Here is a 22,806-nt window from a genome sequence, read left to right on the forward strand (position 1 = left end):
ACCTTTTCATGGACTTCTCAGGGTTGGTGTGTCCTGAGTAGAAACAGCCTTGCCTTTTGTATGTATAGGACTCCCCCACATCCCACTCTATGCTTTGATATGTGTGGGATGGAGCCCCATGATTGCAGAGGACTCAGGTCCTCTGTCCTCAGGTCATCATCTGTCGTGATGTCTGCTCGCACTGCCCACATGCTTGTCATGCTCTCTTGTATTCTAAACATCAGGACCTTGTCTCTGCTTGGAAGTCGCTATTTACCCAACAGAGATGAGAGGAGATTTGTACCTATGTACAGTTGAATTTGGCAGATAACCAGTAGGACAGCTCAGAGGGACAGGAGAGAAGGAAGGTGCCTTTGATGAGCCCCTGAGGAGGCCTGGAGGTTTCTGTCTCTGCCCTGCTCAGGCTGCTAAGCTCGGGACTTGTTTTGACAGGGAAGAGCTCTGTAAGAGCCTGTGTAAGCCCATGGGTGACTCTGGGCACAGGGAGGTCTGCCTTGAGGTGAATGTGGGAGCTCACGGTGTATACTGGGGAGCTGAGGGAGTAACAGCAGACCTTGAGACTGCCATTAGAAGAGACTTGCTCCGCTGAACAAGGACAGTTCAGTTCGTCAAAGCCCCGAGAAATGCTTAATGACTCTGGCTAGCGGGAGCTGTTTGTGATGTGAAGACAGAACAACTAAGCCGGCTGCTCTAGGCTTTTAGATAAATGTATTCATACGTTCAAAACGAAGTGTAGGTTATTTCAGTAACTGCCTTTGACTGCATCCCCCTGTTGCCGAGGTTCTGCTTGGCTTAGACAAAACCAGTATTATTGTTTCCTGAACATCCCAAAGGCATCTGTTCAACAAGACAGGACAGATGAGTAACGAGTCTGGGATCTGAGCTGGGTGCCTAGGATTTTGGTGATGATCTTTGAAAGATGGCATCCTCTGCACATAGAGGAGAAGGTGCCTGCAGGTTCTCAGCTCCTGGAGCTGCCTCAGTGATGGCGAGGCTGTCCTGGTGGGAGGCATTTCCAGGTAAGAGGGAGAGCAGTATTGGATCGACCCCCCAACACATGACAGAGTAATAGTTCTGTGAGTAATGAATTGTTTCTCACTTGCCCTTTTGTTTTTAAACACCCTTCTCATTTATTTCACATTAGGATATTAGGATGTCCATCCTTCTTTATTTTGTAAATAGCTATGTTAATGTTCCCCTGCACAGGTGTGCCAATATTTATTTGATCTTTTACAAACAGTGCTTCAGTGGATAACCCAGCTTTGTTTTAAGTGCTAACTGTGAGTGTATTTGTTTCAGTTCTGGGAAATGCAATTACTGAGCCCCGAGTATTTTGAATAATAGTAAGACAGCAGCTTGTGAAACCCAGTCTGTTTAGTGTTTGCCCTGCGGCGCCCCCTTGGCTCTCGCGTCCTCTTGCCCTTTGCTTGTTTCACCTCAGGACTGACTTGTTCTGGAAATGTCAAGAAAGCCTGGTGCTCTTCACTTGTAACTTCCTGGTTGAAAATGGAGTCTGGGGCTGAGGAGGTGGCTTCTTGGGTGAAGTGCTTGCTGCAAGGCCACTGTAGCAGCCACACAGAGGCGGGCGAGGCGGCACAGGCCTGCAGGCTCAGCACAGGAGGCTCCAGAGGTCCGCTGGCCAGTAAGTCTAGCCAGTCAGGGAACGCCAGGTTCAGTGACAGACTGCCTTAAAATAAAGCGGAGCAGTAGAGGAAGACAGTTAATGTCAACCTCTGGCCTCCATGTATAACCATGGCGCATTCGTACAGAGACCACCTCCTCACACACGCGTCTGACTTGAGTCTCCCTAGTGGAGTCTTGTCAGCCCTGTGTGCACTGGTGAGCATGGAGAAGCTGCAGATCACAGTGCCACAGTACTGAGGAGCCGACCCTCTCTCTCACTTTGCTCCCTGGCAGGGTGGAATTCTGTACATATTTCTGTCATTAGACTCCTCTGCCTTTACTGTGCCCACCATTCTCAGGCCCAAGTGATAGGGAGCTGACATTTACAAGTGTGGGGACCTCACAGTCATTTCCTAGAAATCAGACTCAGCCACTGCGTCACTGGACTGTGACCATGGGGCTTTCTGCTCATAGTAGAATTTTGTATGTACATTTACATATACATTTATCTATATTGTAGCCATGCACAATTTGGGGCTAGATTTTTTAAGACACTGATGTAATATTTTCAGTGTCTTAGCCAGGGACTAGAATAATATAGTCAGTAAGCTAAACCAATTTTAGGTCTGTTTTGTTTTTTAAGTCCCTCTAAGTTAAGAATGGCTTTCATATTTTAAAAGTATTTAAATTTTTTTCTTATTTATTTTGTGTATATGTGTGATGTGTGTGCATGTGTGTGTTACATGTATGTATTTAGGTATTTGTGTAGTGTCTGTATATGTTCATATGTGTATAGGTACAGATGTACCTGTGTATATGCACATGGTAGCCAGAGAACAAAACTGTTCTTGCCACCTTATTTTTTGAGAGAGGGCCTCTCACTGAACCTTGAACTAGACTGGCCAGAGAGCTCCAGGGATCTGTCTGTCTCTGCCTCCACTTGCTTGCCTTACCCCAGAGCTGGGGTTAGAGATGCAGGTTGTCGTGCTCAGCATTTAACATGGGTGCTTGGGCTCTGAACTCAGGCCCTTGTGATTGTACCTACTTCTACCTACTGAACCATCTCCACAGCCCCAGCTTTTACAGGGTTTTACATTTATAGTGGATTTTTAAGTTTATTTTATTTTAATGGGTATGGGTGTTTTTGCCTGCATGTGTCTGTGTACCACTTGTGTGCCTGATGCCTGTAAAGGCCAGAAGAGGGCATCAAATCCCCTGGGACTGGAGCTACAGAAAGTTTTGAGCTGCCCTGTGGGTATTGGGAACTGAAGCTGGGTCCTCTGGAAGTTCTCCTAACAGATGAGCAATTTCTCCACCCCTTCTCCCCCAAAGAAGACAACAAAACAAAAACTGCAGATGATGTGTGGCCCAAGGCGTTGTTCACTAATTAGCCTATTACCGAAAGTCTTCTAAGCAGTAGTCGGGTGGCTCGTTCCTGCCTCCATGCCAAGTAGGACGACTGCCATGAGTTCGAAGCCTGGGCTATAATGTAAGACCTGTACCAGCTTGCAGTCACAGAGTACAAATGGAGGGACCCATGGCTCCAGCTGCATATGCAGCAGAGGATGGCCTAGTCGGTCACCAATGGGAGGAGAGGCCCTTGGTCCTGTGAAGGCTTTATGCCCCAGTGTAGGGGAATGCCAGAGCCAGGAAGCAGGAGTGGGTGGGTTGGTGAGTGGGGGGTGGGGTAGGGAATAGGAGGTTTTTGGAGGGGAAATGAGGAAAGGGGACAACATTTGAAGTGTAAATAAAGTAAATATCTAATTTAAAAAAAAAAAGAAATTTGAGGCAAAGGAGAAAAAAAAAAGACACTGTATTTAAAAGAAAAAGAAAATAAACCAAGATAGAGAGGAACTGAATGTTTCCTAACCCTGAAGGAGAAGAATAAGAGAAAAGTTTCCTGATCCTTTTCCTAGGTAAATTGTTAGCTTGGCTGTAACCAAAGAAACTGATCATACAGAAGAGGCAGAGGGGAACCTGTGCTGGTGGCAGGATGTCAGAGAGCAGCCTTCCCTGCTAGTGCCTCCCCTCTGCAGCCTCCCACAGCTGAGGGGCCCGGGCTCTCAGACATCACTGGGAAAGCACTGTTCTGCCCGCGTCTCACAGGCGCATCGGTGGCTAGAACAGAATCAGGTGTAACGAGCTGCTTCTGAAAGCCGGCCTTGGCATTATCTCCTAAGCACAGCATGCATCTCCTGTGATCCCATTTGGTACATTGTAGTTGGGATTGAGAAAGCTGTGGCCAAAAGTAAGCCATGTTTATACCATTCGTCAGCACAGGTTAGAAAGAGAGGCCTTGGTCCCTCTCTCCTATCCTCAGTAGGCAGCTTCCGGGAAGGATGACTCTGTATGGGGAAGTACCTATGTATACTTGTTTATGTGTGCACACATTAGCTCCTGATTGAAATAAAGCACCGCAAGCATCATGGCTTAATGCAGCACACATTTATTACTTTATAAGCTTGAAAGTTAGCGGTCCAAAATGTTCTGAAGATCTTACTCTTCCAAAGATCCTGTGGTTCTACTTTGCTGACCCAAGGTGACCAGCTTTGGGCACTTTTAACCTAATCACAGCTGCAAAGCCCTTTGTCCCTTACTGTCACAGACTTAGGGACCTAGGGTGTGAGTGTTCTAGGTGGGACTGGTATTCTGCCTGACCCAGTGCACAGGAATCCCAGAATATTGGTTGCTCTTGAAGAAGGAAACTAGATGGCTAGAGACCAAGTGTGGAAGGAGAATGATTTATTTCCTTATCATTTTTTGTTATATAATTTCAAATACCTGCTAGCCTTGAGCTCTTAGGCTCAAGCAATTCTGTCACTTCAGCCCCCTGAGGAGCTGAGATAACAGGATTGTACCACCTACCTCCCACTGACTGATTTAGTGATTGGTTGATTGAGACAAGGTCTCACTATGTAGCCCTGACTGACCTAGAACCCTCTATATAGATGAAGCTAGTGTTAGATTCACAGAGAATAAAAGCCTATGCCACTCCTGGCCCCTTTTAGCCTTTTTAGCCTTATCTGCACACTTACATTCCTCATACAAGTTTTTGGTTTGTTTTTGTTTTGAGACAGGGTCCTGGTTGTCCTGGAACTCACTCACTGTGTAGATCTGGCTGTCCTTGAACTCACAGAGTTCTAGCCTTCTGAGTGCTAGGATTAAAGGCATGCACTACTATGCCTGCCTATGAAAATTTTAAACCCCTTTAATGTCATGTACTTAATGCTCATGGGTCTCTTCAGAATTCTAGTTGACCATTCAAGCTTGGCTGAGCAGTGACAGAATCTTCCCTGAGTTTCTTTATTTTTGTTGCCGTCAGAAGAGTGTCCCTGTCCCCCGAGTTGAGTCTACAGCATCCACTGAGGACTCCCTCGTGTTCTGTTTCATGTTTGCTGTGAGTCATCACCTCCCGTCAATACAGTCCACAGAGCTTTCTGTAGTGGTGGAAAAGCCTGTCACGTGGTCAGCAGCAGCCACTGAAGCCCTTCCGACCATGGAGTATTAGGATTGTGGCTAGTGCAACTGGGAGACTGGCCTTTTCAGTGTGGTTGCTCACTTGTTTAACTAGTCACATGTGTCTAGAGGCCACCGTTGTAGACATGCAGAGAGTTCTGAGGTCAACGATGTAGATCTGAGGTAGATGCAGTAGACCATGATCCAAGCCTCAAGCCTCATACCGCAACTGGATCCTGCTCCACTGGATCCTGCCAACGCCTAGAAAAGCTTACCAGATATCCAGCAGCTCATTCTGTAGCCTCGATGCTGCTGGATTCCTTTTATTTTCTTGTTTATTTTTGCCTTTGTTTTTGTTTTTTGTTTTCATTTTTTTAAACAAGGTTCCAGGTCTCAGTATGTAGCCCAGGCTGGCCTTGAATTAATATGCTCTCACACCTAGCCCATGGCTTTGGGGTGACATATATGACCATCATGCCTGGCTTTTCTGATTTTTATTCCCAAGCTCTTGGAACGGTTTCCTCCACTTGCCTGGCTGGAAGGGACTGCTTCCTGGATGCTCTCCTGGTGGGTACGTCTGTTCTCTGGGAGCACAGCTGCACCCACCATCCTGCTGCTTTAATGTTCCTTTCTGAGCACAGGAAGTGCCCCAGAAACAGCAGACTGGAACAAAACTCCCCTCTTCCTGTTGCCTTCTTATCTCTGGAGATTGAGAACCACCTTTCCCCTGGACATTGACATTGATAGGCCTGGGAAGTCCTGGGCTAACAGAAACTGGGGTGGCCATCCCAGAGATGGCTCCTGGTGGCATTCACAGGGGTGTGGGTTTGGACTCGTGCTAGGAGCTCTAAGCGTCTTCCTTGGTGTCTACCATCTGTTGGTCCATCCTCACGTACCTTACTTTCTGAAATTTTCAGTTCTGTGCTTAGGGGATGTGCCTGCAGAAGATGAGGCTGTGGAGCTCGGGGGAAAGTGGACAGACTAATTCCCCAAATACCTTCATGTCATCTGGCAGCACAGTCAAGGAGCCTAGGTCCTCACTCTGGCTGTGCTTCTGAAACCTTTGGCTTTGCATGGACCACTGGAGCACTTGGGTTTCAGCTTCCTGTTGTAAACGCTCAGACACTCATCCCCTGTAGCTCCTTCTGCCCCTCAATGCTTGCCCAGTGCTGGTGAGCAGCAATGCTATGTGTGGTAAGCTCATACCTAGGAGGGTCCCCATGTTAAAAGCACACCAGGCGGCAAGTGCTAGATCCTGGCTCCTGTTTAAGGAAGGGAAGTGTGCTCAGGAGACCCCACATGTGGCTCCCACACTGAATAAGGGCTGCTGTTGTTTCCTGGTCCCCTGGGAGCCCTGGGTGTCTGAGTGCCTATGCAGTGGGAAGTGTGGCTTTGCCTGCTTTATAACTGGGCTCCCCTTGCCAAATGCACTATAGCAGTGTCATCACATAATGTCCCACTTCACTGTGAGTAACCTTTCTGTCCCCTCTCTGGAGTTAACTCTGATCCCTTTGTCTTTAACAGGCAGGCATTCTAGGTCCAGTGTATGGCTATGTGTGGACACCGTCTCACATTATGCAGCTAATCTCCCCATACTGTCACAGATCCAGCCACTGGGGGCATTTGCTTGACTGTAGTTTGAAAGCCTTTTTTTTTTCTCATTGTCATTTACAGGAATTGCTAAATGACTCATTATGCCGTGGTCAGCCCTCTCCGGCTCTTTGTCACAAAGGGCCTGCCCAGTCAGATTAAAGTGCACAGATACCACAAGTGGCCCAGTCAGCAGGTCAGCTTGTGTGGCTCTGGCAGAGGGCACTGAAGTGAGGCTGGCTTGATGGCTCAGGCAGTGGGTTCTGGAGTGGAGGCTGTTTGTGAGTTTGTGAGCCTGCTCCAACCTAGTGCTTTGCAGGCCGGAGGCTTTGTGAGCTTTGAAGAAGGCAGGGCCATGTGGATGGTGGTGTCTGGTGTGTACGAATAAAGCAAAAAAGGTCATAGATTCCCTCAGAAGTGTGTACATACCTTCCTGGAACTCACTCAGAGTCTGATTGCACTGTACCGAGCGGCGCTGGGAAATGTCTTCCGTATGCTTGCAGGCCATCCATTTACCAACTAAATGGCACTGGGTAAAGTCCCCCTGGAGCTCTCAGGGGAGTGATGGGTTTAGAGTTCATGTAGATCACAACACAGCCCAGTGCCTTCCTTTCTCTCAGGAGAGAAGGTGGCTCAGCCCTTAGCGTATTTCTGCAGTGCTGTGCAGTGGTCTGGGGTCTTACTCAGTGCTGGCGGTCATCAGTTAGTAATACTCTCTATAAACAGTCTCTCACATCATCTGTCATCTGGGGAGCTGGACGCAGCTTTAGAGAGCAGCTCTTCAGCTGACATGGGGAAGGAAGGTTGGGATTCAGTTGTGATAACTCACTGTAAGCCCTAGCCACCTTTCTGCTCCTTCCTGGGTGGAGGTGAAAAGCATCAGCTGGTAGTGTCAGGCCTGTGCAGTAGAGAGAGCAGCGGCAGGGACGCCAGCTGAGTCCTGCCACTCAGCTCTGTGCCACAGAAAGTCAGAAGAAAGGCCTGTCACCTACTCGGAAGGTTTGTAACTTGGAGGCTTCCCACTTGTGCTGTGACTCTGGGCTTGCAGACTCGTGGGTACAGAAGAATCTCCAGCTCTGGAGAGCACGTGGTGCCTGAGCTCTGAAAGTCACTCTGTCAGAGGAAATTGCGTCAGATGCATCTGACTGTCCTAAACCATCTCATCCTTCGTCAGAGGAAGAGTCTCACTGAGGCTCTGAGTCAGGGTATGCCTCATGGGCTGATCCTTGTCAGCGGAGCTGTGCGAAGCCATTCAGGGAGGTGGCCAGGGACAGTGACTGTGTCTGCTGGACATTTGGGAGGAGGAGTTGAGGTGAACTTCTGCAGAGAGAGGGTGCTGCAGGGACCTGCTCTCCGGAGGCTTCTGTCAGTACTGAGGCACTGTACAGATAGCTGGCAGTACCCGTACCCCTCTGAGGTGTCTGGGCTGGCGCTCCTCATCCTGAATATGGTTAGCATTGTGCTGCTGAGTGGAATTCCCAAGGCCCAGAGAGCTCACACAGGACTCTTGCTTCCTACCTCACTGCTTTTCTGCTAGTGACTACGTGTCAGTATTGTACATGTTGGTATTATAGATGTGTAAAGATGAGGTCTATGCACAGATGCTTTCTGCTCTGACTAAATATATATGCAGATGATTAAGACCAGAAAACCAGCTATGCTTGTGTGCTCCTTCCTGTACACCAGGGAACACGTCAGAGCCTTGTGCTCAGCTGTAGTAAGTACATGACTTGAGAAGGGCTGGTGGTTGCTGGAGTAACACAGAGGGAGAAAACCTCAGGTGAAGGCTAGACAGAGCTGCGAGGCCAGGGATGCAGGCGTGCAGAAGAGAGGCAGACAGACCAGAGCTTACAGAGTTAGAAAGTAACCGGGGGCCGGTGGAAGGCTCAGTGTAATAGCATTTGCCAAGCAAGTCTGATGCCAGCCTTGATTGCCAGAACCTAGGGCAGAAGGAATAGACTTTTATTTAGTTTTATTTTATGTGCACTAGTGTTTTGCTTGCATGTTTGTGTGTGGGTGTTGGAGCCTCTGGAACTGTAGTTGCAGACAATTGTGAGCTGCCATGTGGGTGCTGGAAATTGACCCTTTGGAATAGAAGCTAGTGCTCTTAACTGCTGAGCCATCTCTTCAGCCCCATGTGTAGGTGGGATAGAAGGAGCCACGTCCAAAAAGTTGTCTTCTGATTTCTACATGTACCAGACAGCACACTCTATACCTACACCACTCGTGCACGCCTGCACACACACACCACACACACACAACCACACACATCACAGCACACCACACATAACCACACACATAACCGCACATGACCACACACACACAACCACACATATCACAGCACACCACACACAACTACATATAACTACACATACAACCACACATGACCACACACATGCAACCACACTTTAATAAATAAAATAGAATTTTGAACAAGTGGAAATGCCAAGCAGCATGAAGGCCAAGGTTCGGATGTAGTGTCTGGGAATGTCAGGTTTGGGAGTTGTGGCAGGGCTCTGAGCAGGAGTGTCGGCATGACAGAGTGAGGGAGCTGGGGTAAAGTTGAAACTGAGGGTAAGATTGGAGGGATGAGATGGAATGGGAAACAAAGTCGGGGAAGCTGGAGCCCCTGACATCTGCATGTGGCAAAGAGCCCCTGCCGTGAGGGAGCCCGGGATAGCTACGGACACTCTGCCATGGAAAGCCTAGGCTTTCTTATCAACCCATTGGTCTCTTCTTGTGTTTTATAGATTCGGCCAGTTATTGAACAGACGTTCCCATTTTCTGAAGTCCCAGAAGCCTTCCTGAAGGTGGAGAGAGGCCACGCCCGAGGAAAGACTGTGGTTAATGTAGTTTAAATACATATATGGGCAAGCCGTCGGATTGCCGCTCTCTGCTAGCCGAGTGCCTCTGACCCAGACCTCAAGCCCTCACCACACATTCTCCTGAGTCAGATTTTAAGTTTCATGATCCGTGTAAAAACCTACACCTGGACTGGTGAGAGAGCTCACAGATAAAGTTGCCCGCAGCGCAAGCATGGCTGCCTGAGTTCAGTTCCTGGAGCCCACACGAAGGCGAACTGATTCCACTACACTGTTCTCTCTCTCCTTCCCCCACCATGTACACACCTCCACAGAGATGAAGAAAATGCATAATGCTTGTGTGGGCACACGCGCCAGGCGCACTTGTGGACATCACAGAGAACCTTCAGGAGCCAGTGCTAGCCTTTACCCCCGGAGTCGTCTCACTGGCCCAATAAAAAACATTTTTAAAAACATGTGTTTTAAAAAATACTTGAAAATTATTTAAGTTGACATACAGAATAGAGTTTCTTCATGGCAGTCCACATGTAGATTCATGGAATGTAGCCTTTCGTGCTAATCATTTGCCAGTGCTCAGGCCAGAACTGTCAGCTCCTGCACGTGCCTGCAGGCAGTGGGAAGTACGTGGTGGTTTGTTTTAATTTATGTTGATTTTCTGTCATGTGTATGGGTATTTGCCTATGTGTATGTGCACCACATGGCATGTCTTGTACCTGGAGCGCCCAGAGGTGGGTGTCAGGTCCTCTGGAACTGAATTAACAGGTGATTATGAGCTGCCATGTAGGCACTGGGAATTGAACCTGGGTCCTCAGGCAAAGCAGCCAGTGTTCCTAACTGCGGAGCTGTCTCCAGCCTCTGCACGGTGGTTTTGTTTTCATAAGCCATGGTTTGACCCAGCTCTGTAGATTTTTGTGGCCTTTTTTTAGCTCAAACCCCACTATCTTACCTTAATGTCTGTGAGATTCTAAAATGGGTCAGAACATCTCCCAAGGACCTATATGTGCAGCATACACTTGTGATAATGTTGGGAGGTGGCAGAACTTTAAGGTAGGAATTAGTGGGAGGAAGTGGGGAGGCGCTGTTGGAGGAGATACCAGGACCCAATTCTTTCTTGCTTCTATGTCCTGATCGCCTGTAGGCAAGTCTGGGGAGCGTTCTCTTGATTGATGGTTGATGTGGATGGGTCCAACCCACTGTGGGAGGTGCCATCCCTGGGTAAGTAGTCATGGGGTGTATAAGAAACCAAACTCAGTAAGGTAAGGGGAAGACAGCCAGTCAGCAGTGCTACTCTGCGGCCTCTGCGTCAGTTCCTGCCTCCAGGTTCCTTCATTCCTTGAGTTTCTGCCTCTATGAAGTACTGTAATCTGTGAGATGTAATAAACCCTTTCCTCCTCAAGTTTGTTTTTGGTCACTGTTTTTATCACAGAAGTGGAATCCTAACTAAGACAGAAATCAGAACCAGGAATGGGGTTTTCTAAGACCTGACCATGTTGTTTGGCAAGGATTATGGAAGTATTTGGACCTTTGGGCTGGAAAAGCACTTAAAGTTTAATGGGCTGGTCTGTGGGAGCTTGGGATGTAGGTGTGCTTACAGAGAGCCTGTGATGGAGGCCTGGCCTAAGAGTTCACAGGGAGGCAAAGATGACTGGGGCCATTTGGGATGTATTTTAAATTTAGAATCTGTGGTTCTGGTCAGCCGGGGCTGAAGAACTAGTTGTGATACACAGTCTGGAACTACTGAAGTGAAACCTTTGCTTTAACTGATGCCGAGGCTGAGTCAGTTGTGATGAAGATGAGACCAACATCATCAAGACATTCCTGCTGGGAATCCAGGATGGCGGCTGCACTTGTCAATGTGTAAAAATCGTGAAGGTGGCTCTGGCTTTGAAGGCATGGGTCATGGAGAGCAGCTGAGGCATGACACTGTGACAGAGCTGGGGGACTGGGAGGAACCCCTGGTGAAGGTGCTGCCTCGGTTGTAGTGGTGACCCCAGCATATTGGAGATACCGGTGCCACGGGGTGGACCACCAAGGGCAGCGTCAGCTGCAGCGTAGAGCCAACCCTAGCCTATGAGACAAACTGCACCAGGAAAGGCAGAGATGGGGAAGGACAGCTTCCCTTGGAGCCCAGATGGCCATGAGTGGTCCCAGACATCAAGCACTGAACATTTTTGCTCTGAATTGTAATTATGCCCTGGTTCTATCCTCTTGGAGTAAAAAGGTATGTCCCTTTGTGTATGTATGTATGTATGCATGCAGGCATGCTCAGGAGCCCACAGTTTAGAGACTTGGACGTTAAAAAGACATTGGATTAGACTTTTAAAGTGCTGAAAATTTCAAAGACTTGGACTTCTAAAGTTCTATTATATTTTATATTGTGATGTCATATTGACATGACATCTTAGGGACAAATAAGGAAGAAAAGCTTATAGATGACTAGTGATATGTGTGTCAAATTGAAAAGGGGCCAGTTGTGCTGGGACCTTTTTGTCAACTTGGTACAAACTAGCGTTATCTGAGAACAAAGAATTTCAGTTAGGAAAGCATCTCATCAGATGGGCCTGTAGGCAAGCCTGAGAGACAGTTTCTGGATAGAGTTGATGTGAAAGGGCCCAGCTCACTGTGGGTGGGTGGACGCAGGCAGCCGGCCAGGTGGTCCTGGGGTGTGTAAGAAAGCTAACTGAGCAAGGCAGGAGGGGCAAGCCAGTCAGCCGTGTTCCTCCGGGTCTGTGCTTCAGTTTTACCTCCAGGTTCTGACCTTGAGTTCCTGCCTCAGCTCCCTCCACGATGGCCTGTGGGGTGATGAAAGAAACCTACTCCTCCCCAGGTTGTTTTCTCTTGGTCCTTAGCAGCAGTCCATACCTAACTAAGGCACCCGCCATGATGTGCTGCCTCACTGTAGAGTCAGAAGCAGCTGAGCCCACCGTGGATGAGACAGCGGACTGTGAAACCTTCCTCCTGAGACAGTCCCTCACTCAGGTGCTTCGTCACGGTAAGGGGACACTGCCGTAAACTGACCAGGCTTTCGTTACGTTTTGATTTGCCACTCACTGTCCTTAGCACATCCTGAAATTTGGAATTGCTTCAGCACGTGTGTGTGTGTGTGTGTGTGTGTGTGTGTGTGTGTGTGTACACATGCATGCGAATGTGTGTGTGTTGCCTTTTAATGCTGGAGGATTTCTTTCCTGTTTCTTTTGGGACCAGGATCTCCTGTAGCACAAGCTGAGGATGACTTTGAACTCCTAAAGTGCTGGGATCATTATGCTCCCACAGCTGGCCGATGGCGCTAACGCCCTTACAGTGTGCATGGAGGCTGGCTTCTTTCAGCAACTGCAGTGTGCTTCTCTGAGGGCCTTTCTGTGGCTGTTGCCACTGATCAGTCTTTCCTGGCCTCAGGCCTACCCGGCAGCCTGCCACTCTTGAGTCTTGTCTCCGTCTGCTCAAAGTGTTGATTGCTGTTTTATACTCCCCTGTGTTATGGTTCCTTAGATTCTTGCTTCAGGCCTTTCACGTAAATAGACCTGTTTGGGGTAACTCTCTATTCCATTTATTCCTATGAGATAACTGTTTAGTATTTTGTTGGATGTGAGGTTTCCTCTGAAGTCACTGTAGAATTTTCTCAGTACAGATTTTACTTATTTAACATGTACGAATGTTCTGCCTGCATGTATGTAAGTGCACTGTGAGCATGCAGTGCCTGTAGAGGGCAGACAAGGGCGTCAGTTCTCTCATATCTGGAGTTAGACAATAATCACTGTCATGTAGGTGCTATAAACTGAACTGGGTCCTCTGCAAGAGCATCAAGAACTCTTAACTGCTGATCCCTCTCTCCAGTCCCTGTACAAAAAGCAGGACATGATGGTACATGCCTTTAATGTTAGCACTTGGGAGGCAAATGCAGGCAGATATCTGTGAGTTTGAGGCCTGGTCTACATAGCAAGTTCCGAGACATCCAGGGCTACTTAGAGCGCGCACGTAAATGCCAGTGCCACTTGACTTCTGTCTATCTGGTCTGTCTCAGCTCTTGTGCTTGAGCGCTCCCAGGTGGCAGTGCATTAAATCCTTGAGTGCACAGGGCACCTTGAATAAGAGGGTGGCTAAAAGGTACCAGCTGTGTCCCAGTCTGCCTCTGATGCTTGCTGGAGTTGGAGAGCTGCTGATGAGTCCACAGTTTTATCATGTAGTTCACCAGGAGTAAGTTTATTCAAGAGACAAACTCAACAGGCGTTTATAGGATATCTTACCCCACTGTGCTGTAGCAACATACACAAAAGGACTACAGTCAGAGATGTACACAGAAGAACAAGACAGACATGCTGGGTGCTGCAGTTAGACTATTCCGATGATCACTTGCCTATCCTTGGCTCCAGAGAGGAAGCAGGCTTGAACGGATGAAGCAGAAGAGGGGTTTGTTCAGCCTCTGACAAGGGCACCAGTACCGAGATGAGGAAGCCGTGTTCCAGGGAACGTCTGGCAGTTTGGCGTAAAAGGACAGGGTACTGTCTGACCAGGGTATCACACAGTTGCTCCTGAACTGCCTGCTCACTGAGGTCTGGGCCCCTCTGTACCAACACTGCACAGAGCCCTTGGCATCTCCCTCTGCACACCTCTGCTGCAGAAGGGAGGTCCTGGTGTCCTTGGAGATGAAGCAGTCATCCTGCGGGTAGCCCTAGAGAAACCAGGCTGAAAGGTCTTTGTTAAGCCAAAAGTGTAGAGTATGGCTTCAGCATTAGGTGTGGATAGCAAAGTAAGGGTTAATAAATTAGGCCATAATAATGTCCCGATAGCAGCTGTAAGGAAGGCATTAAACTTATCTGTAGACACTTGAGGGCAGTCCATGGGTGAATTAAAGTAACCCAAGTTCTGCTCATGAGCAGAAAATCAACATGAAATTTTCAAAATTTATTCATTTGAATAGTAACTGAAAATAGTGGTTTATACTTATTAAACTCCTTGGAATAAGTACATAGGACTTTGCCACTCTGCCATCCAGCATAAATGGTCCCCGGAAGTGTTAAGGCCATGGGATCAGAAGCCTGGCAACGCGTTCTCCAGTGCTAGTCTTCCGACAACCAGCTGTGCTTTTATCCCTCTCTCTAAGGGAAGCTGCGTTCACCCTCAGAGGTCTTGTCCCCTCCTGTTCCGGGAAAAAACTGCGATGTGGTCTTGTCTTGATCGTTAGAACATCTTTATCCCTTAAAGCTGCTACCAGGGCAGCATGTTGAAGGAGCTACTGAGAAAATACAAGGCAAAAAACAAGAACAACAAACTATTGGCTTCAAACTCAAATACTTTTGAGAAGATGATTCTGTCTGCCATGGCCTTTGGTCCACTTTCCACTTGGCTCCTCGCTCTGTAGTTTTCGTTTTCTTCAATAAGGTGGCCAGAAAATCCCCTGGAAATACTCCTTCTGCAGTCTTTGGTTCAGGTTCACAGGACCATGGCTTCCCACACTTGTGTTAACTTCTCTGTGTTCATTGTGTTGAGGATGATGTGATTTTGATCATACTGCGCACCCCCTGAATGAAAGAAAAAAAGTCAAGAACTGTGCCGGAAAAGAAGGGAGAAATTGTTTGTTGAAACATCCGAAGAACAAAGAGAACTGGGAGCAAAAGTGCTGTAGGGAAAGGGGGGAGAGGCTCAGGAGGGGGCTGCACGGGGTGAAGAGGTCAGCTTGCTGGGGGCGTGGCTAAAATCCACACAGCCCTTGACCTTGTGGCTCTCACTTTTCTACCCAGCCATACAGGCCAGTCTAACCACTATTACCATATCTGAAATGGGGGCGCAAGGGTAAAATCTAGAGAGAGGGGAAAGCAAAGATGCTCTAAGACAGAACTGGGGTGGGGGGATCGTGGATGGGAGATACCAGTGAGGTGGGCACAGCTGGTGGCAGTGGAAAGAGGGGAGAAAGGCTGTGCGGGAGGCAGCAGAGGACGTGAGTTCTGCATGCATGATAAAACACAGCTGTGATTAGGTTAAAGGTTTGAATGATACCCCAAAGGATGCAGAGGACACAGGAGGCCCCACTGCTGGGGAAACTTGGGTGTGTAAAGCAGTGCTCAGTGTCTCTTTGTAAGAAGCCTGTATTTGTTCCACTAGCATGTTTGAAGGGACCTTTGTGTTAGAGTAGCCAGAACCTTCTTTGAGTAGAAGAATCAATAAAACAGAGGGTTATCTGACTTTCCCCAGTGTGGATTAACCATCCTTTCCAGTGATTTATCTGCTTAAGCGAAAACCTCTCCACCAAGGACCCTGTGGGAATTAAAATCTGCACTTGGATGCAGAGCGTAGAATCCTGTGTTATTCTCAGATAAGAAACCACATTCATCTCTCCCTTAAACCATTTAGAACAGCAAACGAGGCTGAGAAAGTAGCTGGCGAAGGAAATCATCTCCTCAGGTTTAAGAATCTGGCTTGGGGTTAGCCAGCACCACAGTTCTCCAGAGCAGAGTGCAGTGCAGAGCACAGAGCCAGGAAAGACTTGCAAGCCGCGCCTTCAGCCCCAGCAAGTCCTGCTCATCATCAAGACACACAGGCCTCAGCTGGAGACGTGGTGTGGCGCTTAGCACATGTCTTGTTCTTGCAGAGGTCCTGAGTTAGACTCCCAGCACCAACATGGCAGCTCAAAACTACCCACAATTGATTCCAGAGAATTCAGTGTCCTTTTCGGACCATGGAGGACACCAGACATTCAAGTGCACAGACATACATGTGCATAAAACACTCAGGCACATTAATATACCTAATTTTACTTTTTATAAAGACAAGAGACTCCAACATTAAGGGTGCTGTCTTTTCATTCTTGAGCATCTGGTTCCTTTACATACTTCCTGTGTTTAGTGTTAGCATCACAAAGTTCTTGAGTAGCAATCTGAATAATTCTTTTGCATTTGAAAAGAATTTAGAACATTTTTTTTTCTTTTAGGAAACATTTCTATTGACCGATACAGAAGACAGTGAGAGATGGATGAATAGTTAAAGTGCTTCTTCCTGCCACGTGTTTAGAGACAGGTAGGAGAGGTTGCTTTTCTTTAAGTTTCCTTCACTGAAGGCCAGGCAGGTCTCCGGCTACCACTGCCAGTAGTCCTGACACACTTGTCACCTGTGCATTCTGAGGTAGCGCCCATGCCTGCCCATCTGTCTGAGAATGGTTCTGTTGTTACAGGTAGGTATATTTGAGTTCTTGGCACATTGGACTGCAGAGGTATAATTAGAAAGAAAGTTTACATCCTAATTAGGATAAATCACTACTGTTCCTTTAAATGGCAGCTTATACTGAAAAGACGCTGTCTGGTGTGGCTGAAGCAGAAACGTTGCAGAGTTAAGGCCAGCATCGGGTTAATTGCCTGGAGCTCCCTTTTCTGTTGGCTAATGTTTAGTGTCTGTGTCTTACATAGTTTGATTTGCCCTACCAGACTTCGGTGTCTTTTGATGAGAGCGTGAGTCGGCTTCCACCGTTGCCATAGGATACCTGGTCTGGAATCATACCCCAGAATTCACTAAGTCAACTCACTCCCCACATACAAGGCAAGAGGAAAGACTTGATAAGACTGCGTAAGGAAGGAAAACCACAGGCTACTAAGCATGGAAGAGCAGAGAGCTGGGCCCACACTTCTCTTGCCAGGGTGCTGGCCATGCAGCCTGCTCTTGTCCAGTAGGTGGCACTGTTTCCTCACATTCTGAGAAACCTAAATTCAGAGGAACAAGAAAGTTGCTGCTGCAAGTGGCAGAAGCCACTGAGAACCCACAAACCTACTGGCTAGCACTTCACTCCAGAGGGTGGGGCGCTAAAGAGCCCCATAGAGAGCAGAGACAGCCATTTTCTTTGGTACCCAGTGTCTAACAGCCTGGCACATAGCAAAGACAAAAATTAAATGAGTGCCCTAAGGACCACAGTGAGCTTAGAAACACAAGGTTTGTTCAGCTGCCATCGGGGCTGCTTCCTGTGTAGCTACCAGTGCCCCATTTTCCACTGTCCAGAGTGACTTAAGGACCAAGCTGTCACGGTTTCTTGGCCCTGACTTCCTCGTTCTCAGTGACAGCTTTGGCTCAGATTCCTGATTGAAGCATAGGTGGCATGCTGTGGCCCTGCCGATCACCAGCCCACTGTTAGGTACATCCTCTCCTGATGGGGAATATCCAGGGTGTTAACTGCTGAAGGCACCTAGGTGCGGCAGAGGACAGGCCTATAATTCCAGAATTTAGGATGCTGAGGTAGGTGAGCTGCCCAGAGTTAAAGGGCAGCCTAGGCTAGAGTGACCCCAAATAAAGTAACTATAATGAACAAATAAATGATGACTTATCCCAGTGCCACAACTAAGCTTCCCTTCATTTACTTGCAAGCAGCAACAGTGTCCGCCCGCTGTGTTCCCCAATATTGTGTGGGTGGGTTCTTTTTCAAATGTATTTTAAAATCATCAGTGGTACGATTCTCAAACCATCACCCCCAGCAACACCTAGGAACTTGTTAGAAAACCACGTTTGGGAGCCACCTCCAAACCACCTAGATCAGGAACTCTAATGCTGATGCCCAGTAATCTGTGTTATAACACACCCATCCACACCCAAGAGACTGACCGCAGGACCAGCTTTCCTTCCCAAGCACGTTCATTCGCTCACTCTAGAGAAGCCTCGCTGAAACCTCACCAGCGTGCAGCAGCAGCCCTCAGGGGCTGTGACGGCTATTCTGGTTGTCAGGGTGACCACATCTGGAGTTAGCTAAAACCCAAAAGTGGCCACACACACCTGTGAGGGTATTTTGCTATATAAGAGTGGTTCTCAACCTGTGGGTTATGACCGACCCTTTCACGGGGGTCACTTAAGACCATGGGAAAACACAGGTACTTACACTACAGTTCATAGCAGTAGCAAAATTACAGTTGTGGAGTAGCAGTTAAAACAGTTTTATGGTCGGGAGTCACCACAACACAAGGAACTGTGTAAAAGGGTTGCAGCATTGGGAAGGTTGAGAGCCACTACTCTGCGAGGCCACGGAGGAAGGAAACCCCCTCTTAGCCTGCTGGCTCTAGCTCTCGATGGCAAGCCCACTCCTTCACTGGCATCAGAGCCTACTTCTTCGGGATTCCAGTAAATTCTGAAGACCAACTAAGACATATAGTTAGGCAAAAATTTCCCACTCAGATCGGACTAAACTATTGTGTTCTTAGATTTTCCATTCATAGGCAGCCATTGTTGGATAAGCTGGACCACATTCTAAGTTGTTCTAATAAACACCCTTACTAAATATAGAGAGAGATTCATTCTATAAGTTATGTAACCAGAGAACCCTAATACACTGTAATTCCTTCTAGAACTCAAGGTTTTTCAATGAAATACTACCTGTGTGTACATTACCAACTACACTGACCGAATGAGATCACAGCTTAACACTACTATACAAATAGGGCTGAGGCTATAGCTCAGTGCGCACATAGGTTAGACCTTGATTCAAAATACTGGCATTTCCCAACAGGCTTTTCCTTAATGAAGCAAGGAAACGGCACAGGGAGAGAAATGATCCTTACCTTTCACATCCAACACTAAATTTGGTTTCAACTTGCTGTAGATCCTGCCGTCGGACTTCATGCACCAGAACTGACTGTCGACATTTTGATCGAGGGCCAGTCCTAGTTTGGAGCCAGATGTGACGAGGCTGCCCACGATCGTCAGGCAGCAGTCTTCTGCTATCTGCTTAGGAAACAACAGGCTGTCTCAGAATTCCTACTAGGACGTCCCTGCCTGGCTCTATCTCACGCTTTAGCCGTTTTAGCTATTGGCTTCAGGAGCTGAAGCCCAGCAGCAGGACTTTATTTCAGATGATGTGAGCAATTTCAAGACTGCCCCTTGTAAGACTGTTGCCATTAGGAGAAGCCTCAGGGGGACTAAGTACTTCACACAGCTCCTCTTTCGAAGCACCCACATGGTGGCTAACAACTGTCTGTAACTCCGGTCCTGGGGGATCAATCTTATGCCCTCTTCTGGCCTCTGTGGATATGAGTACGTATACATGCAGGCAAAATATCCATACACTTAAAAATTAAAAACAAAAACAAAACAAGAAAACAACAATAAAAAGCTAGAACAAAAAACCCCAAGAGGAGCCTTGCTGTAGTAAATTGCCCACAGCTTGGGTTTCCCAGTCAGCAGTGCGCATGCTCAGAGGCTACATCTGAAGCTCATACTCGGCCTTAGTTTCCAGCGCATGCCTGCTCTTCTCTGTAGCTGCTCTAGAGCGGCCAGTGAATATATTCCCCCCCCTCCTTAAACCTGGAGTTACATTCCCTCACTCCTCGTCTCTCCTTCATGAGAAACAGCTAAAATTTTCTAAATTGGCACACTATCCACGTATAAAAAGTAGAATGCAAACCCAGAAGAGGGCGCTTAAATGCAGGGATTTAAAAGTTCTCCTGAAGTATGGCTCCTGTAGCATGGCTCGGCACTAGCACCATGCTACCGTGAAAGCCTGTTAAAAGTGGACTGTTTGGGGCAGGGGGCGTGGCTCGTATGCGTGAGGCCTTGGGTGTGGCGCGTGTGCACAAATACACGTGTGCTGGTCAAAGTCTTGTGAGTGTATGGGAGATTTCACCTTTTCTCCTTGACCTACTGAAATGAGATATCAAATAAGATCACTGAAACGTTGGGACCGCTGAGGGTGCCACTCTTCTGTACTGAGATGACCTCAGGCAGAACTTGCCTTCTTCTGTGTCTAAGCAGCACCTCTGCTCACAAAAGCACATCTGTGTCCCCGGAGGCACACAGACAGTGAGCGGGCAGGGCACGTTCCTGCTGATTCACAGGCAGCAAGCAGTCAGGCTCACAGAGTCAGGGAGCGAAGAGGATGCCGCATCCGTGTGGCCCAGCATACACATCTCTCTCTCTCCCTCCACCCTGGGAGTGACCTCTGATGTCTGAGCACACTCATGTGTCACCACTCATGTGTCACCACTCACGTGTCACTACTCCCTTGCTGGATTCTCCTCCTATTATAAGTTCCTAACCCTGATTCTGATTCTCTCACAACTGGGAAGTATTTTCACAGGAAAACCTTCCAATTTATTTCTGGAAGGTCTCTGGAACGGTGTCATAGCATCTTCCTGAAAAGGTCAAAGGCGTAGTAAGGCAAAGGTCCGCACAGCCCTAAATGCTCACCCTGCATTTGATGCACCCTTCTTGATAGATCCAGATCTGATCATCAGCACCGACATCTTCCATGACCTGGACTCGGAGAAGCTTCAGGTCCTCCAAGTTCCCGTTGGTTGACATAAATAGTCCCGTTGCTTTGTTTCGAAGTCTGAAGTAAATTCGTTTCTAGAAGACAAAAAAAAAAAAAAAAAAAAAAAAACCACAGAGACAGTTGTATGTGTGTGTGTGTGTGTGTGTGTGTGTGTGTGTGTGTGTGTGTGTGTTTGGAAGAACTGAGACACCGGCATCTGGAAGAATCCAGAGTGGAGCATAAGGGTTAAGGAGGGCGACCACACCCAGGGGGCCCGTGCAAGGGTCTAAGTGCTGTTCTCAGGCTAGCAGTGTGGGGACCTTCCAGTGTGACCGAGGCATGGGGTGTGCCATGGACAAGCAGAGCTGACACTATGCTGTTGGGCGTGTCGGCATGTCTGAAACACCCTTGCTTCTAGTGCTGGGAACTTCATGTCCAGATACTGAGGGAAGAGGACCCACCGTCCAGCTTCCCATCAGAACTGAAAGGATGAACTATATTTACAAAAACACTTTTCGAGGAGACTCTGCATAGCACGGAGGGAAATTTCGCACCTGAGCAAAGGGCCGGAGGGAGCCTATTTGGCGACAGGCACTGAACTCATACCAGTTTGGCACTTCTGCAGGAGACAACAGGAACTGCCGGCCTCTGTAATTGCCGTATTCATAGGTAACCCATCTGAAAAGAGGAAAAGAGGACAAACCACAGCTGGTGACAACTTCCATGTGCCGGCGGGCCCTGTCAGTTACATTTGCTTTCAGAAATGCTGTAAATTTCTTGTCTCATCTCATGTTTCTCTCTCTCTCTCTCTCTCTCTCTCTCTCTCTCTCTCTCTCTCTCTCATCCTTTTTTTTTTTTCCTTGTCTGTTTTTGGAACAGGGTCTTTCTGTGTAGCCCTGGTTGTCTTAGAACTGGATATGTAGATCAAGCTGGCCTGCCTCTTCTTCCCAAATTTGGGGATTAAAGGCATGCCCCATCATGCCCAGCTCAGAACATGCTGAACTTTTAATGCACGTTGGAGGGGAAATCAGCCTACGTTCTAGAGCATCCAAAGCTACTTCTTGATAAATAGTGAACTTTTGGAGGATCAGAAGTACTTCGGATTTGTCGGAATTCATTTTGAGGAACAGATAAGTTTTTCTTTTCCTCCAGAGAAGCGATGCTGCTCTCTCAGCGATGCTCTCTCAGTGGGGCTCTGCCGTTCTTTCTGAAAGTTGTTCCTAAAACACATTCAGGTTATGGATCCTAAATGTTATGCTATCCTACATAATGAACATTAAATGAAATGCTATCCTAAATAATGAACATTTACCAAGTTCTCCTGTGTACACTGGTGTAGTGTGATGCTTGGATAAAAAGAAATTCTTTACAAGTGGAGGAAGGCGGGTCTACAAAATAAAGTGTGCATGAAGGTTTGATGGAGCCTGTTACTTTGAGGCTAATTTAAGATACATTTTAAAACAATTACATAACATTTTGTTGTTGTTTAAAATAAGAGTGACCTTCCCCAAATCCCCAAAATGTTAAGCTAAGCTTCTTCCACCCACATGCTGGCTTGCCAACCTGAGGCTCCTACAGATGGAGTACCCATGATTCTCCTGCCCTGCCGATCGTCGGAGAAGGTTGATCTCTCTCCTAAGCCCCAGAGCTCTAAACACACACATCTCATCCACCTTACTAAACAGTCCTAAAATTTACTGAAAAAAAAAATCATTAAAAGCTTCGGCCCTAATAATTCCTTAATTATTTTTAGTGAGTCTGCTTCAGCCCATCTACTCAGAGCAGATGCTGTGTATCCCTTCAACAGCTGAGCGTCTCAGCTTGACTTAACATGTGATTTAGTAAGAGAAGAATGTTTCATAGGGAAATGTGTTGCATTGACATGTATTTATTTATGCCCAATTTAGTTTTAGAATTACACAGAGTAAAACCAAAGTCTTCTCAAGTTTAAAAACAATTGGCTGATGGGGGCTGGGCATGGTGATGCTACCCCAGCATACGGGAGACAGAGGCAAGCGGCGCTCTGCGAGTTTGAGGCTAGACTGATCTATACAGCAAGTTCCAATCCAGCCAGGACTCCCACAAAAGAGGGAGGGAGGGAGG

At 47.6% G+C, this 22,806-nt stretch overlaps 2 protein-coding genes across 3 annotated transcripts in view; one reads left to right on the forward strand and one right to left on the reverse strand.

Moving 5' to 3' along the window:
* Rtn4ip1 (reticulon 4 interacting protein 1) overlaps positions 1-10,879 on the forward strand; it is a 44,527-nt gene extending 33,648 nt beyond the window's left edge. For both annotated transcript variants that reach the window (XM_029542588.1, XM_029542587.1), the window contains exon 10: positions 9,420-10,879. In XM_029542588.1, coding sequence (XP_029398448.1) covers positions 9,420-9,527 — 108 coding nt within the window. In that variant the 3' untranslated portion in view covers positions 9,528-10,879. The remainder of the gene's footprint in view (positions 1-9,419) is intronic.
* A 2,788-nt stretch (positions 10,880-13,667) lies between these two features.
* The window catches only part of Crybg1 (crystallin beta-gamma domain containing 1), a 54,288-nt gene continuing 45,149 nt past the window's right edge, over positions 13,668-22,806 (reverse strand). The window contains exons 17-20 of the mRNA XM_021205363.2: positions 21,258-21,381; positions 20,640-20,798; positions 19,016-19,178; positions 13,668-15,010 (exon numbers count right to left, since the gene is read on the reverse strand). Coding sequence (XP_021061022.1) covers positions 14,922-15,010; positions 19,016-19,178; positions 20,640-20,798; positions 21,258-21,381 — 535 coding nt within the window. The 3' untranslated portion in view covers positions 13,668-14,921. The remainder of the gene's footprint in view (positions 15,011-19,015; positions 19,179-20,639; positions 20,799-21,257; positions 21,382-22,806) is intronic.

This window comes from Mus pahari, chromosome 9, assembly GCF_900095145.1.
Source record: "Mus pahari chromosome 9, PAHARI_EIJ_v1.1, whole genome shotgun sequence".
Lineage (NCBI taxonomy): Eukaryota > Metazoa > Chordata > Mammalia > Rodentia > Muridae > Mus > Mus pahari.